Genomic DNA, 15421 nt, shown 5'->3' on the forward strand with positions numbered 1-15421 from the left:
GGCAGCTCTTCAAGTATTTGAACCTAGCTATTACTCAATATCTAGTCCAAAGCAACAGAAAGGAATTGCATGTGTCAGGTTGCCCAGAGCATGGGGTGGGCTTTCTGGGGTTCCTTCCTTTCAAACATGAGAAGTGGTGTCCACAGGACCAATAGGCAGGGAGGATGGGATGGGGAGGTGCCGAGGGCCACAGGGGGTGGGCTGGGACAGAGGATTGTGGGTGCAGGTGGTCTGACAGAGAAGGGATATGGGACCGGCCAGGACAGGGCATGTGGTGGGGTGGGCCTTACAGTGTGGCACCTTCCTGGCTGGCCCCTCACCCTGGCCTCACCACACTGGGTCTTATCTATGCTCATTTTCCCAGTCACACTTGGTCCACATCCACATCTGCTCGCTGCATACAGCTACTCCGCCCCGTCTACAGGGCAACGTCCACACCATTTATCTAGCATCCAAAGCCTCCAACCTTTTACCTCCAAATACCTCTCCAGCATTACCTTCCACTGTGATCCTATGTGAACCTTCTATTACTGCAAAACTGGGTTTTTCTCTCTCTTTTTTATCACAACATACCTTTTCCTTTCTTTCCTCACTGGCCCTTGCCCACAGAGAATCTCCTCCACTCTCCCCGAGACCATCTTACTCTTTTATCTTTTATTTAAGACCTACCTGGTTTTTAGGATCCAACTCAAGTATGACCTCCTTAGGGTGTGTATGAGTATTTCTTCCAAGGGCACCTTTTGGGATGACTCCTTCCTAGACACGCACCACCCACAGCCACCCTCTAGGTCTTGGCACTAACTTCATTGTGGGGATGGGTATTTCCACATGCATGATACATACATGCAGAGAAGTTGGCATCCTATTGTGTTTCCCCATTAGATTTGGACAGATGGATGCCTCCTTGAGACTGGTGGGGCACGCTTGTAGGGGTAGAGACTCCAACTCTAAAGAGGCCCTATTGCAACTGAATATTGCCCCCCAATTCATCCCACTGACCAAGTTTGTGCCCACCTGGCCATGTGGACCCTCCCACTTTCTTTGATCTTGGGGTTGCCCTTGGCCATTTGACCTCCCATGCTACCTTGGCCCATTATCACACCCCCTTCTTTCCCTAGAGCATGAATTGGAGCCCCTGCCCTGGTCCCAATCTCCTCTGAAGGTGATCTAGTCCCTGATATCTGGGCCATGACATTTCGGGATGGCCTCACTTCACTCTACTGCTGAGGTTAGTCAGGATGAAGGGAGAAAGCTGCTTATTCCTCCCGATGTCCCTTGTGCCTTTTCCTGGGACCCTCAGGAAAGATCCGCAGTGGTGGACATCTCCTGGGAGGCCACAACATGAGGCTGTTTCTGTTTTTGACTTTTTAATCACAGTTGATCCTGGCTTCAATGAGATTGTAGAGCTGAGGACTCAAAGCTGCTCTGTGCGTTGACCTTCCCTTGTAAACACTGCGCCTCAATGTTCACACAACCCAAGGTCAACTTTATTAGGATCTTTGCACACTGATTAACTGGTCCTCACAGCAGCCCGTGGTGCAGGCTGGTACAGGCCTTCCTGATTGTTCTGGGGGATGGGGAGATAAGCCGTCACCTGGCCTCCCACCACGGTCACCCTGCAGCCGGGTTGACGACTTTGCCCAGGAAGAGCAAGCTCTGAGTGGTCACCTCCCACAGGAGCACCAGGAAAGGCCTGTTGAAACGGGCCTGTGGGGCCGACGTTGTGTTCAGAGCCCGGGGCTGGGAGAGGAGGCCGGAGGCAACCCCTGCCCTGGTTCCCCACACATTCATGTCCACGGCCGCCTTGTGTGACACCTAGAAGGGGAAACGGGGACAGCGACAGCGTCAGCTCAGGGCACTCTCAGGGGACAGATCCCACCTGTGTGGTTCTAGGGAGCTGCAGACAGAGTCACCCCCTCAGGCCTCATGGGCCCCGTCTTCCCAGGAGGCAACCCCCCAGCCTTCATTGCTTCTGCTTCTTCCCTGCGTTTCCTCCCCCTCCCCACCGCATCTGGAGGATGGCCTTGACAGTGCCGTTTGCTCCGAGGCGGAACACAGATGAGCCTGAGCAGGGCTGTGCAGGAACCAGGCTGCAAACTCCCAACGGCAAGTTTTAGGAGGGCGCCTGAAACACCTGGGCCCTGGGACCGCAGGCTGAGCACCAGTCTCTGTTCCGAGCTGCACGTACATCTCTAAGCCTTGCTGGCCTCTTCTTGAAATGACCTGCTCAGCTTAAATCAACGGTTTTTAACATGAGTTCAGGGAACTGGGTTGTCTGATGTGCCAAACCCTCTACCAGTTTCTGTGAGAATTCCTTTTTTTATTTTAAATTTAATTGTTTAATTTAAATTCAATTAATTAACAAAGTGTATTATTAGTTCCAGCGGTAGAGTTCAGTGATTCATCCGTTGCATGCAACTTCGGGGCTCATTCCATCACGTGCCCTCCTTAATGCCCTTCACCCAGTTACCCCAGCCCCCCACACCCCTCCAGAATTCCTTTTTTTAAACTCTCATCTTCACACACCTTTTTAGGAAGAAAGGATTCTGAGGCTTTAAAAAGAGTTGAAACATTTTTGGCCTTGACAATCCTTTTCCTTTCTAAAAAGTTCTATGAAGATATACACCTAGCATTTAAGGTCACTGCAAAAGGAATTCTTTAAAAGGCTAAGTTATTTCTTTTCCTTCTTGTTCACCCTCTCCACCATGGGCATGCACACATGCACTCACGTTCACACACAGGACCACATCCCTATTTCCCTTGGTTCACATTCCTAATGTCAGCTGGCCTTTCCCAAGCAAAAGATAGAAAACTTTCCTTACATAATTCTTAGCAAAGGGGCGCCTGGGTGGTGCGGTAGGTTGCGCAACCGACTCTTGGTTTCGGCTCAGGTTGTGATCTCAGGGTCATGAGATCAAGCCCTGCGGAGCCCTATGGGGGGCTCGATCCCCAGTCGGCTTGGGATTCTCTCTCCATCTCTCTCTGCCCTGCCCCTTCCCCCTGTGCTCTCTCTCTTGTCTCTCTAAAATCAATCTTTTTTTTTTTAAAAAGATTTTATTATTTGATAGAGAGAGACACAGCAAGAGAGGGAACACAAGCAGGGGGAGTGGGAGAGGGAGAAGCAGGCTTCCTGCTGAGCTGGGAACCCGATGCGGGGCTCAATCCCAGGACTCTGGGACCATGACCTGAGCTGAAGGCAGACGCTTAACGGCTGGGCCACCCAGGCGCCCCTAAAATCAATCAATCTTTAAAAAAAAAAAAAGAAATTCATAACAAAGCTCCAAACAATAATCAATGACTCTAATATAAAATTACATTGTTATTCCCAGCTATTAACTCTCTTTTCCTAGTAGAGAGTCATGGATCCCCACCCATGCCCCGTGACTGGCAATGCCTCCTACAGGAGGAGAACACAGATGGCCCTTGACTATGGGCTTTAGCCAGGGGCACATGAGTGGCCTTGGCATAGGCCACAGTGAAGAGAAATGTGAAGAGCCATCACACAGTTTCTCTTGCTTTTTTTCCCACTGCTATGTGAATGACATGTCCTAAATAGGGGCTTCTCCTTTCACCTGCATCCTGGAAGGGAGAAGCAATGTGAGGTAGATCAGTAGCCCCGTGGTCGTGACACACTTCTGACATGTAACATAAACAGGAAATAAGCCTGTTCAGGCTCTGAGATTCAGGGGATGCTTGTCTCTGTAGCAAGGCTGATGGATACATTTTTTTGTCCATGACCCACTACTCTCTATAACAAAGACAGAGTTTCACTGCCTGCCCTGGGGGAAATATAAGGAATGATGGCAAAGCTAATCCCATACTGCAGAAATTTTGGCTCCATGGATGACCCCGAATGCATGTCTATTTTATTCAGGACTCAGTGTCCCTGCTCTGAGGAATACAGAGGAGAGGTGGGAAGGGAGCTGCCCATGAAAAGAAGCCTTATAGGTTGTGATCAAGACCCAGAATGGGAAAAAGAAGGGGAAACTTGACTTTCAAATGCACACTTCAAAGGAGAAAAGACCCTCCCCTCCATCCACTTTCACCACCTTACCCGGGAGATGGTTTTGTTGAGCTGCTCAGTGATTCCTGATAAGTCAGCTTCTAAGTTGAAGATGTTGGTGAGACCCATGTGGGGAAGTATTTCTTCAAGGTTATATGTCCCAGAAATGGAAAACCTTGGCAGATGTAAATCCAACAGGCTGCAGAGACAATCAGCCAGAGAGGTGGTGCTATCTGGTTAAATGCGCTGCTCCCACCCCGTCTGTGGGCAGCCCGAGCTTTGGGAAGGAGAAGTGTTTCCCAGAGGGAAGGGAACCAGTCCTACCACAACACTCCCCGCTGTACCGGAACATTCCAGAACCCTGGAACCCCCTTCTCTTTAGAACTTACAGACCTCTCGTGACCTCTTCAGCCCTCCTCTGTCTGGATCTGAGAAGACTCTTGGCATGGCCATGTGTCTTCATCTCCCACACATTTATGGAAGACTTCTTCCATGCCAGACATCGGGCAAGGGATTTTACGAGGCGTAAAATCTAGCACACGGCAGGTGTTCAACCCACATCATGAAGAATGAACAGTTACCGGGGAGCACGACTCCCCTGGGCAAGTGAACCTTCCTCACAGCTCAACAGAGGGAGGCCTGGCAATCTGAAGTTTTTCATGTCTGAAAGCCCATTAACATGCTGCTGTGATATTATAACTCTCTGGCATGAGAAACAGTAACAGGAGATTTCTGAGATTTTGAAAACTAACTTGGGTTAGTTTTGCTTTTTGAAGGTCAAAATAGACCTTCCTGGGGCATCTGGGTGGCTCAGTTGGTTAAGTGTCTGTCACACTCTTGATCTCAGCTCAGGTCTTGATCTCAGGGTCCTGAGTTCAAGCCCTGCATTGGGCTCTACACCGGGCATGGAGCCTACTAAAAAACAAAACAAAACACAAAAACCAAAAAACAAAAAACCCCAGACCTTCTTGAGGGAAAATCTATTGGTCTAGAAGATTCTATGGTACTTCCTCCTGTGCTAGGGGAAGGGGGAGGGACAGGCTCACCCCAAAGGAGCTTGAGAATATGGCGTTGGAATCCGAAACTGACCACAGCCATGTAGGTTCATAGACAACAGGAATAGTGTCCTATCCTGACCTCTGTCCTTGACTTATATCTCTTTTATTTGGTACTTGAATCTCTGCCCAAGCACAAATACCTTTTCCTATCCCTCAGTGTGGTTGGGGAGCTGAGGGAAGGATCCTGTGGGCATGAGGGCGACTGGTGTCTACCAACTGCTGGTGGGTTCAAGATGAAAGATGACCATCAAGAGGTTTGGTCTATACCCCTCCCTCCAAATCGGAGTGGGTTCTGTGACTGCTCTCACCAAAAGTATATGGTGGAAGAGACACTTTGGAGCTCAGATCTTAAAAGAGCAAGAACTTTCACTTCCTGCGTTTTGGAACACTCCTTCCTGGAGCCCTGAGCTGCCATATAACAACATCAACTATGCTGAGCTGCTGTTCAGGAGCTCAACCTAGTGTCACGGAGATGCTGCCGAGAGAGCAAGACACCTGCTCAGCCCTTATCTGAGCACCTGGCTAGCCCAGGCACCAGATATCCAGTAGAGAAGACCTCCATGCTCCAGGCCCAGTCAGCATCTGACTCCAATGCAGGAAAGCCCCATGGGAGAACCACAAGGCTGAGCCCAGTCTACCCACTGGATGGAGAGAGATAATAGATTTTTTTTTTCAAGCCGTTCCATTTTGGGGTGGTTTATTATGCAGCAAGAGGTAATTAGAACTCAGGGCCAGATTTCATATCAGAGCTCTCATGAAACAAGATAGATCCCATGAGGGAGTTAGCTAGAAAATGGGGTCTAGGCATACCAGAAAAGGCTGAAACCATTGTAAGAAAAACCACAAACTGAAAAGTGAGATCAAAAGGGGTAAAAGTTGAGATCCCATAAAACTAGCACTTTGATTTTTACAATACTTTTCTTGGTATTTAATTTCCTTAAGAAATGTTTTAATTAAAATAGGGGCACTTTCTTCAAAGAAGCCCTATCAAAAAGACTGCTAGCCATCAATAATTGTGCAATATTAACCAAACATTGGGTGGGGCAGGGGGCGCTCTCTGACAGCAAGGCGGAGATAAAGTAATTGGCCTAGGTTTGTCTCTCTTCTACTTCAGGGAATGGCAAATTGAAGACTTGCCTATCTAGGGCTTTAAGTCCTTCTTCAGGGCCAAGTTAATAAAAGACCAAGAAACTCCTAATTAAATTGGATATGGACTATTTTGTCAACAAGGCTACACATTTTGGCTTTGTTGTATTTCTGCTTTCCTTGTCAACATCTCAGAGTCCACATTCCCTAGCACTGTGGCAGCCAACTCAAGTTTACAGTTCTGACAAAAATCACCCTGCTTCCAGTTTATCCAAATCCTTTGCCTCTCACTTTTACTTATTAAGCATCATACTACCCAGGAGGTACACTAGCAAATTGTGCAACTGAATAAAATGTACACTTTTTGTTTAGATTCTTGCAACTGTAACGTATGTGGTATAGTATTACTTCTTCTACATTTTGGTCAAACAAATTTTTACATAAACTAAAAAAAAAAAAAAGAGGGGCTCTTTTAAGAAATATGTGGGAGTCATAATTATTCTTAATAATTGTCCTTAATCTGATTTTTTTTTGGTTATACTTCACTACCTTCTGGTAGTAAATTATTCTGGGAAAAGGGAGAAATAAGAAGAAAAAAGGTTGACCAGAAAAACACTCAGGAAAGGATAAGAATGATTAACCCCTGGTGAGCACTTACCATGACCAATCTCAAAACTTTCTATGTGCCAACCTGATCAATCCTTCAGCTAACCCAATGTGGCAGTGATTATGGCCTCATTTTACCTACATAGTTAGTTAAAGGGCAGAATGATGAGCCAAACCCAGGGGTTGGGCTTTTGCACTTGGCATTGATCAAAGCCTCGCCTCGGTTCTTGAACCACATCTGCTGGAGTCCTTCTGCTCTGACACTTACCTGGGCTGAAGCCACTGATCCCATTTTTTCAGGGTCTCTGGCTGCAGAGCTGCCTCTACCTGCTCCATTTTCCCTGGGTCAGGTAGGATCAACAGAGCCTGTGCGTTTCCGCTGTATTCTATCCGGAGGACAGTGCAAGCCATTTCCTGGTCATAGAAGAACCTGTGCATTTCCTTTTGGTGCATCATGGGGATGCAGAGGGAGGTCCTCTCATCCACAAAGAAGCTCTCTTGCTTCAGGGTCTGGTAGCGATTGAAAGGATGCTTCCACTTGGCTTAGGACACAAAAATCCATAAAACTGTGAGAACATACTCAAGGTAAGAAAACTATCTTATTCATAGATTTTCCCAAGATGCTAGCAAAGTCCCTGATATGTAGTCAGTCTTGATGTATGTTTTTGAATAAATTAATGAATACCATTCCTATACATCTCAAACATGAGACCTAAGTTTAACTTGAAACTTCATTCATGCAGCAGACATTCAAAACATACTTGACCCCTCTTTCTCTTCAACAAGGTGTCCGAGTGGTTTGGTGATGGTGGCCTTGTGGCAGATGCAGAGATGCAGATCTTTGTGAAGACCCTGATGGGCAAGACCATCACCCTCGAGTCAAGCCCACGGACACCACTGAGAAAGTCAAAGCCAAAATCCAAGACAAGGAGGACATCCTGCCTCACCAGCAGTGTCTAATTTTTGCTGGAGGATGGCCTCACTCTCTCAGACTACAATATCCAGGAAGAGTCCAGCCTGCACTTGGTATTTCACCTGCGGGGTGGTCTCAAGGAACCTTCCCTCTGCCAGCTTGCCCAGAAGTACAGTTGCAGCTAGATGATCTGCCACAAGTGTTATGCTCTCCTGCACACCCACGCTGTCAACCGTCCCAAGAAGAATTATGGCCACACCAACAACCTGCGCCCCAAGAAGAAAGTCAGAGAAGGCCACTCCACCAGCTCTTCCTTTGTCCACAGGGCGGCCTCCTGCCTAAGCCCCAAGGCCCTGGGGCCTCAATATAAGTTTCCCTTTCATCGATTGGAAAAATAAAATAAACAAATAAAACATACTTGACACAGTGCCAGACTCTGGAGAATTAAAAATGATTAAGACTTAGGTCCATGAGACTTCTGATTAGTATCATAGACTTAGTTAAAGCAGAAAAACCTGTTTTTTTTCTGCATAAACACCCAGATAAGTTGGACAAAATAATGGATAAATAAATAAATAAATAGCTGAGTTCAAAAACAAGAATCAAAGCTTACAGATACTAAGCAGGAATGCATATCTCTGATTTAGAACCAAAGTCATCTGGCTCGTTATCAGAATCAGATACAGCCCCAGGGGTGGTGTTTAATGTCTTCTCAGGGGAAATAAATGAAACCCAGGCCCACACTTGGAACTGATCTCTCTGCAAATAGTCAAAAGCTATGAAAAGCAATCCCTTCCCCGTCTAGGAAGCCTGGATTAAAAAACTCTGCCCAGCAGCTCAGGGATGAGTTAGGACAGGTCACTACATTTCCAGGTGGGGGTGGAGGGGGAGAGTCACTTGCTCTGGGTTCTTTGTTTTTATTACTCATTCAGTGTAGGAACTCCCCAACCTAAGTCTATGTTCTCATTAATCATTCAGTGCAGGGACTCCTCAACCTAGAAATTAAAATGGAACTAGTGAAACCAATAGGACTATACCAGAGGCAAATGTGAAATTGTCTCCTAGAGGCCCTTCCACAACAGGCCATCAGAAACTCATGAAAAGATAATTTCCCCTGAAAATGAGCCCAAAGATAAAAATTTCAATCCTCTATTGAAAGAGAATCAGTTGGGGCAGCAAAACCAAGAATTCAAAGTTCAAGATCTCCAGATAGTAGAATAATCTGAAAAACATTTTTTTTAGTGTATTAAAAAAAAGGAAGGAATAAAATTCATAAGAATGGGTCATTATGACAAAATGATAGGTAGATTTGAGAAAAATAGGATGTCAAAGTGAAAATATAGTCAGTGAAATTGAAAACTCAGTGGATGGGTGAAACACTAGATACTAATTCTTTTTTTTTTTTTAATTTTTTTTTAATTATTTATTTATTTATTTGAGAGAGAGAGAGAAACAGCATGAGAGGGGATAGGGTCAGAGGGAGAAGCAGACTCCCCGCTGAGCAGGAAGCCCAATGTGGGACTCGATCCCAGGACTCCGGGATCATGACCTGAGCCGAAGGCAGTCGCTTAACCAACTGAGCCACCCAGGCGCCCCATACTAATTCTTTTGAAAGAATTAGTAAAAGGGAAGTTTGAGCTGAAGAAATCAGCCAGATGGCAGCACAGAGAGACAAAGAGATGCTTTCCAGGGGGCAGGAGATATGAAAGATGAGCCTGGAGCTTCTTGCAGTGCCAGAAAGTAAGGAAGTGCTCTAAAAAGAAAAAAAAAAAAAAATCAGCAATGATGGGGGCATGTCAAGGGACCCAGGAACCAATGGAAGGATCTTCTCATGATCAATGTTGGAAAATTTTAAGCCACAAAGCTAAGTAGCAGTGGATTCAACCTCAAATATAAAATAAATATCCTTGAGTCTATAATGATATAAGTCAGTGATTGAATAAACAAATGCAAGAGAAAAGAAAAATCTCCCATGCAGAAGAATTCCAAATAATTTAGGTAGATCCTCCTTTCTCATGGAGATGAAGCATAACACCCCACTCCCTGAGTGTGGGATGTACCTAGTGACCTCCTTCAATGGGGAAAGGGTAACTTTGCAACAGAGAAATCTGACAAGCATGCCCTCAGCCAGATGGTCAAAGTCAACATTGACGGTGATAAGTCACGCTGATAGTATGCATCCTTGACTTGATGTGATAAGAAAGAATGGCACTTCCTCTCTGTGGCCCTCCTCCGCATGGCCCATCACCCCAGTCTTAATCATGAGAAACAAACAGGCAAGTCAATCTCAACTGAGAGACATGCTACAGAGTATCTAGCCGATACTCTTCAAAATCAGCAAGGTCATTGAGAGCAATGAAAGTCTGAGAAGCTGTCACAGCCCAGAGGAGCCCACACTGACACGGTGACTAAATGTAATGTGGATCCTGGAATAGACAAAAACACTAGGTAAAAACAAAGGACATCTGAATGGACCTGAGTTTAAAAAAATGGAAGAATTCATTTTCCTAGTATCATGATAGAGATATAAGCTACTAAATCAGGAAATAACACGAGTAGAAGATATGAGCCCCGCAAGTATGACATGTTCAAAGCCACAGTCAAAATAAGCTAATAAGTTGTTTATACAAATTAAGATATGGGGCGCCTGGGTGGCTCAGTTGGTTAAGTGTCCGAGTCTTGGTTTCAGCTCAGGTCATGGTCTCAGGGGTGTGAGACTGAGCCCTGCGTCAGGCTCTGCACTCAGTGGGGAGCCTGCTTGAGATTCTCTCCCTCTTCCCCCCTGCACCTCCCCCTCCACTCTCTCTCTCTCTCTCAAATAAATAAATCTTTAAGAAAAAAAAGGATCTGGTGAGGATACTAACACGTAAGTACAAGATCATCTGTACAGTACCATACCATTCTCATAAAATTTAGAACACATACACTGTATCAGATGGGATTATGGATACTTAATATGCTCATGGAGGGAGCACACAGGCAAAGGGATGCACACCACTCCTAGGATAGTGGTTGCCTCTGGAGAGGGATAGAAGGAGGGAAATGGGACCAGGGAAGGCTTAAAAAAGGAACTGACCTCTCCCTGCAATATAGTATTCTTTAAAAAAATAAAAATCTGAAGCAAAGGGTAAAATGTTAATATTTGTTCGTTCCTGGTTGGGGAGAATATGGTGGTTTTATATCACTCTCTGTATATTTTTCTTTGTTCAAAATAGATGCTAATATAAACAGTAAGATTTTTCTAAAAAGGGGGTTCTACCTAAAAGAGTATGATTGAATGCCTAACAGAAAAAAAAATCAGAATAAAAACCGAATGGAAGAAACATGGCAAGAGAAGACAAATATTGACAAATCGAGTAGTCCTACAGGAAGGTTATGTAAATATATGGAGGTAACTACCCAAAGGGACAGCTGCAAGACTTGAAGACAGGTGGCTTTCAGGGGCAGGACTGCAGATGGTGGAGGCGGCAGTATTTTTGCCCGAGCCAGTCCTCACCTTTGAAGAAGATGTAATTCAAGAGAACCATGAGCGTGTCTTGCGTGAACTCCTGGAGGCAGTCCGTCACCTGCCCGTACGTCTGCTTTCTCACGTACTCATTAATCTGCCTCCTGGTCATGGCAGAATCCGAGAAGTTGGCAGAAAAAGCAAAAGCTCCATACAGCTCCCTGACAGTGTCCAAAAAATGCTGCTGAGGTTTTAGTTGCTTGTCCAGGAACAAGGAGTTGCCCACTTTCAGTTCAAGTTTGGGGCTGGGCAGGTCAAGGGTGTGGATGAGGCTCTGGAAACCCCGGTGGATGTCAGCTTCTGGGGTCTCTGTGAGGTTGAAGCCGAGGCCTTCCAGGATCTGAGTTGGGGTGTCAGCCTGGGCCCCAAGAGAGAGCAGGGCCAGGGAGGTAGAGATGCTCACGGGGGAAAAGAAGATGTTTCCTGAGGTATCCGTGGCCAGCTGCTTGTACAAACGCAAGGCAAAGTTGGTGACGGTGGGTGTGATTTTGTGGTAGGCGGGGGCTGGCGCGGAGAGCTGATCACGGGGGGCTTGAGGGACCCCCAGACTCTTATCTCTGTGGGCAGGAAAGGGCTGACAGTGGACAGAGGGCAGGATCCCTGCTCCCAGCAGCCACAGCCAGGCTGGACCCATCCCCTGAAAACAAAATGTTGAACATGTCATCCTACTTCATAAGTAACTTCAGCACTCCCCATTGCTCACACGGTGAGCCTCACATCCGAACTGTACCCCATACGGGGGTCATGAGTGGCTCTGCAGAGGATGAGGCTACAGACTGAGCCATAGCCCTAAATCTGCTTGACATATTGATCATCTGTCTATGAGGTTTTGTTGAGAAAAGGACTCTGGGCTCTAAAAACAAACTTCCATTGTTTATTCTCCCTTCCTCCCTCTCCCCTTCCTTCCCTCCTCCCTCCTTCCCTCCCTTCCTTCTTTCTTTCCTTCCTTCCTTCCTTCCTTCCTTCCTTCCTTCCTTCCTTCCTTCCTTCCTTCCCTCCTTTTTCTTTTTTCTTTCTTCTTTCCAGGCATTATTTGAATCATTCATTAACTTTCAGGGACTGGGGGTGACTACGGAGCAGATGCTCAGGACACGGTGACAGTGAGTGAGGCTGGGCCTTGCTAGCACCCAGGTGTGGCCATTCACGTCACTCTTGCCAATTGGAGGGCAGAAGTTGGTGTGTGTAGCTCCTGGGTCAGATCCTTCAAGAAAGGGGAGTGCCCTCTCCTCTTCTGATTTTTCATTAGGTGGAGTGTTGAGGTGATGATGAGTCATGGGGCCTGGTGGATGGGGGCCACCCATGAGGGGTGGATGGAGCCTGGGAGGACGGATCAGCTCTGTTTCCATCAAACTTGTCATCTCGAGCACCCCTTGTCACAGGCAGCCGCTGAAACCTGTATCTTAATTGATGCAGAGGTTCAGGGAAGACATCTGTCAAGGGTTCAACTGTGCACCCCCCAAATTCATATGTTGAAGCTCGAATCCCCAGTATCTCTGAAAGTTTGTTTGGAAATGGGGCGGTTAGGTATAATTGGTTAAGACAAAGTCATTAGATGGGACCTAACCTAGTAAGACCGGTGTCCTTCTAAAAAGGGGACATTTGGGCACAGACAGGCACACAGGGAGAATGCACTGTGAAGACAAAGGCAGAGATCGAGGTGATGCTTCTAGAACCAAGGAGACCAGAGATCGCCAGCAACCCCCCGGCAGCTCGGGGAGAGGTCTAGAGCGGGTTCTCCCTCCCAGCCTCAGAAGGAATCAGCCCTGCCACCAGCACCTGGATCTCCGACTTCCGGCCTCCATGACTGTGGGACAATCCATTTCTGTCTTTGAAGACACCCAGGTTGTGGTGCTTTGTTGGGGCAGCGCTAGGAAATGAATCTTATCTCTCTAGTACTTTAGGTCACAAAATGTGCCAGCGAAGCCTTCTACCTCTAGGGAGTCAAAATGGTGCAGGAGCAGGGGACTCCTTCCTCAGGGCAGGGAAGGCATCTCCAGCTCAAGGTGAAACTGCAGTGTAGATGTGGCTTATCTCTGCTCCCTCTGCCCCTGGTCCAGTGCCCCTGTCCCTTTCAGGGTCTCCACACACACACCTCCGCACGTCCTCATAGAGCATGCACTATCACATGGCCACCCGGACTCCCCCACACCTTGATGTCCCCAGTAAGGAGAGTGCCGTCCCTTGTCCCCTTCAGAACTGACCCTTCCACCGCTGACCACCCGATCCTTGCCGTTTGTCTGTCTTGATAACGTTTGTGTCTTAATTGCCACACTTTGCCCAAAGCATTGACCTCTGGGTCAATTACAGACGCCATGGTGGTATGGGAGAGATCACATTTTGTAGATGGTTTACAGCACCCGGGGCCCTAAAAGCCCCACAGGCCAGTTGTTGGGAGGGACGAATACAGCCTGCTTATCAGTTATGTGGAAACAGTTTGCTGAGCAAAGTACTGCAGGCCATTTCCCAAGGCCGCGTCCTTCCTCCTTCCCTCCCCCAGAGCTCTGGTGGGCTCCCCTCACGACAGGTTCCATTCACGTTGGGAAGCAGAACAATTTAAAAATCGGCCTGCTCCTGGGGAAATTCAGAAATACAGCTGTAAGAAAACTGGTTCTGGTTTATTCTTTTTATCCCATTGACCTCACCATGTCTGCCCTTCTGCACCCTAACGATTCCCAGACTTGCAGAAGGCTTATTTCCCAAAGAGGATGGAAAGTCAGAGGGCTTGGGTTTGAATTAGACTTCACAGTATCTCACTGTGGGGTCTGCGCAAAGGCAACTCTCTGACCCGCAGTGTCCCCATTTGCAAAATGCAAAGGATAATGCCTACCTTCCGGGGTGGGAGGCACTTAAGGATTATAAGGCATATGGTGTGGAAAGCACCTGACACGTAGGAAGCACGCAATGTGAATTTCCACCCCTTTCTATAGAGGTCGGGTGTAATTACACCCAATTTCTTTCTTTCTTTCTTTTCTAGAAAGATGCCAGATGAAAATTAAGAACTCCATTAATTAATGATAATATTCCCATATATTGTTTATTTTGTGCGGGGATATTAGATCCATTGTATCACAGGCTCCCAGCCAGATGTGTTCTCAAATGCAAGGGGATGGAATTTGGGATCAGCTCAGAGACTGGAGCAGGGGCTGCTCCTGGAGTTTGGTGGGAGACAGACAGCTCTGGAAATGCCAGAGCAGTCACATGCAGTGAAGAATGGTCTTGTACAAATGCCAGGCGTGCCTTTGTCGAGAGATAGTTGGTTCATGTCACTTAATGGAATCCCTATGAGAACCTAACACACAGGGATTAGTACCCTTGCTGTGCCGACGGAGAAACTGGACTCAGGAACAAGATGAGCACCTGTTAAGTGGCAGGAGCATGATTCAGATTCTAGACAAGGGCTCTTGAAGTGTGAGCCTTTTGCTACAACCGTGTCTCAAGTAAATTTGCTACGGCAATGTTGTCATTTGCTTTGGGTTGTATTATCCCGTTTTCTTGTCTAACCACCAGGAGTCCTGGGAGTTCCTCTCTCAGCATTTTTGATGGCCAAGTTTTCCATAAAAAGTTGTTTAAAACCTGAAGTTCCCACTTAAAGCCTTAGAAGCAGTATATCGTGGCATTTTTCCTTTGGGGGACTCAGTTCTCCCATCCTTGCTGCCAAAGCCAGAGAGAGAGAGAGAGAGAGAGAGGGAGGGAGAAAGAGAGAGAGAGGGAGGAAGAGAGAGAAGGAGGGAGAAAGAGAGAGGGAGAGGGAGAAAGAGAGAGAGAAGGAGGGAAAAAAGAGAGAGAGAAGGAGGGAAAAAAGAGAGAGAGAAGGGGGGAAAAGAGAGAGAAGGAGGGAAAAAAGAGAGAAGGAGGGAAAAAGAGAGAGAGAAGGAGGGAAAAAAGAGAGAGAGAGAAGGAGGGAAAAAAGAGAGAGAGAGAAGGAGGGAGAGAGAGAGGAGTACCCCGCACACCCGCATGCCTGCACTTCAGCATGAGCACGGTACTCACAGCAAGCTCCCTGGGCTGGGGGCCCCGGGTCTTCAGCACTGCGTGGCCTCCTACCCACAGGAAATGGTGTTTGGAGATCAGGGCAGCCCAGTCAATATTTGCCAGGTCAATTCCTGGAACTGGACTAAAGCAATGTGCAGCCACCAGGAAGGGACCTTCTTTATTTGGAAGGATCTGTCCTGCCTGCCCGTCCTACAATCAGAGCGGATGGTGATTCTGGGCCCCACTCCATTTGAGGATGTTCCGTTACTGGTGACAAT

General features: G+C 47.1%; 1 protein-coding gene and 1 pseudogene across 1 annotated transcript; one reads left to right on the plus strand and one right to left on the minus strand.

The window, feature by feature from the left end:
• Nucleotides 1-1611: 1611 nt before the first annotated feature.
• On the minus strand, nt 1612-15339 carry SERPINA11 (serpin family A member 11). Its single transcript, XM_045902024.2, has 5 exons — nt 15162-15339; nt 11163-11808; nt 7022-7295; nt 4055-4202; nt 1612-1815 (listed from the first exon to the last, which is right to left on the minus strand). Exons 2-5 carry the CDS (start codon nt 11803-11805, stop codon nt 1612-1614), a joined length of 1269 nt encoding a protein of 422 aa, XP_045757980.1. The 5' UTR covers nt 11806-11808; nt 15162-15339.
• LOC123862013 (ubiquitin-ribosomal protein eL40 fusion protein-like) lies at nt 7579-8064 on the plus strand (annotated as a pseudogene).
• Nucleotides 15340-15421: the final 82 nt, after the last annotated feature.

This window comes from Mirounga angustirostris, unplaced genomic scaffold (assembly GCF_029215605.1).
Source record: "Mirounga angustirostris isolate CCGP_5_RB_7025 unplaced genomic scaffold, mMirAng1.0.hap1 SCAF_9, whole genome shotgun sequence".
Classification (NCBI taxonomy): Eukaryota; Metazoa; Chordata; class Mammalia; order Carnivora; family Phocidae; genus Mirounga; species Mirounga angustirostris.

What these genes read in the sequence shown, in the direction of transcription:
- SERPINA11 (XM_045902024.2), bottom strand. Translation starts at nt 11,805, where the DNA reads ATGGGTCCAGCCTGGCTGTGGCTGCTGGGAGCAGGGATCCTGCCCTCT. An exon ending in GATCAGTGGCTTCAGCCCAG is followed by an intron (nt 4,203 to 7,021) that starts GTAAGTGTCAGA and finishes TTGTCTCTGCAG; the next exon opens with CCTGTTGGATTTACATCTGC. An exon ending in TCAACAAAACCATCTCCCGG is followed by an intron (nt 1,816 to 4,054) that starts GTAAGGTGGTGA and finishes TTCCCCTTCTAG; the next exon opens with GTGTCACACAAGGCGGCCGT.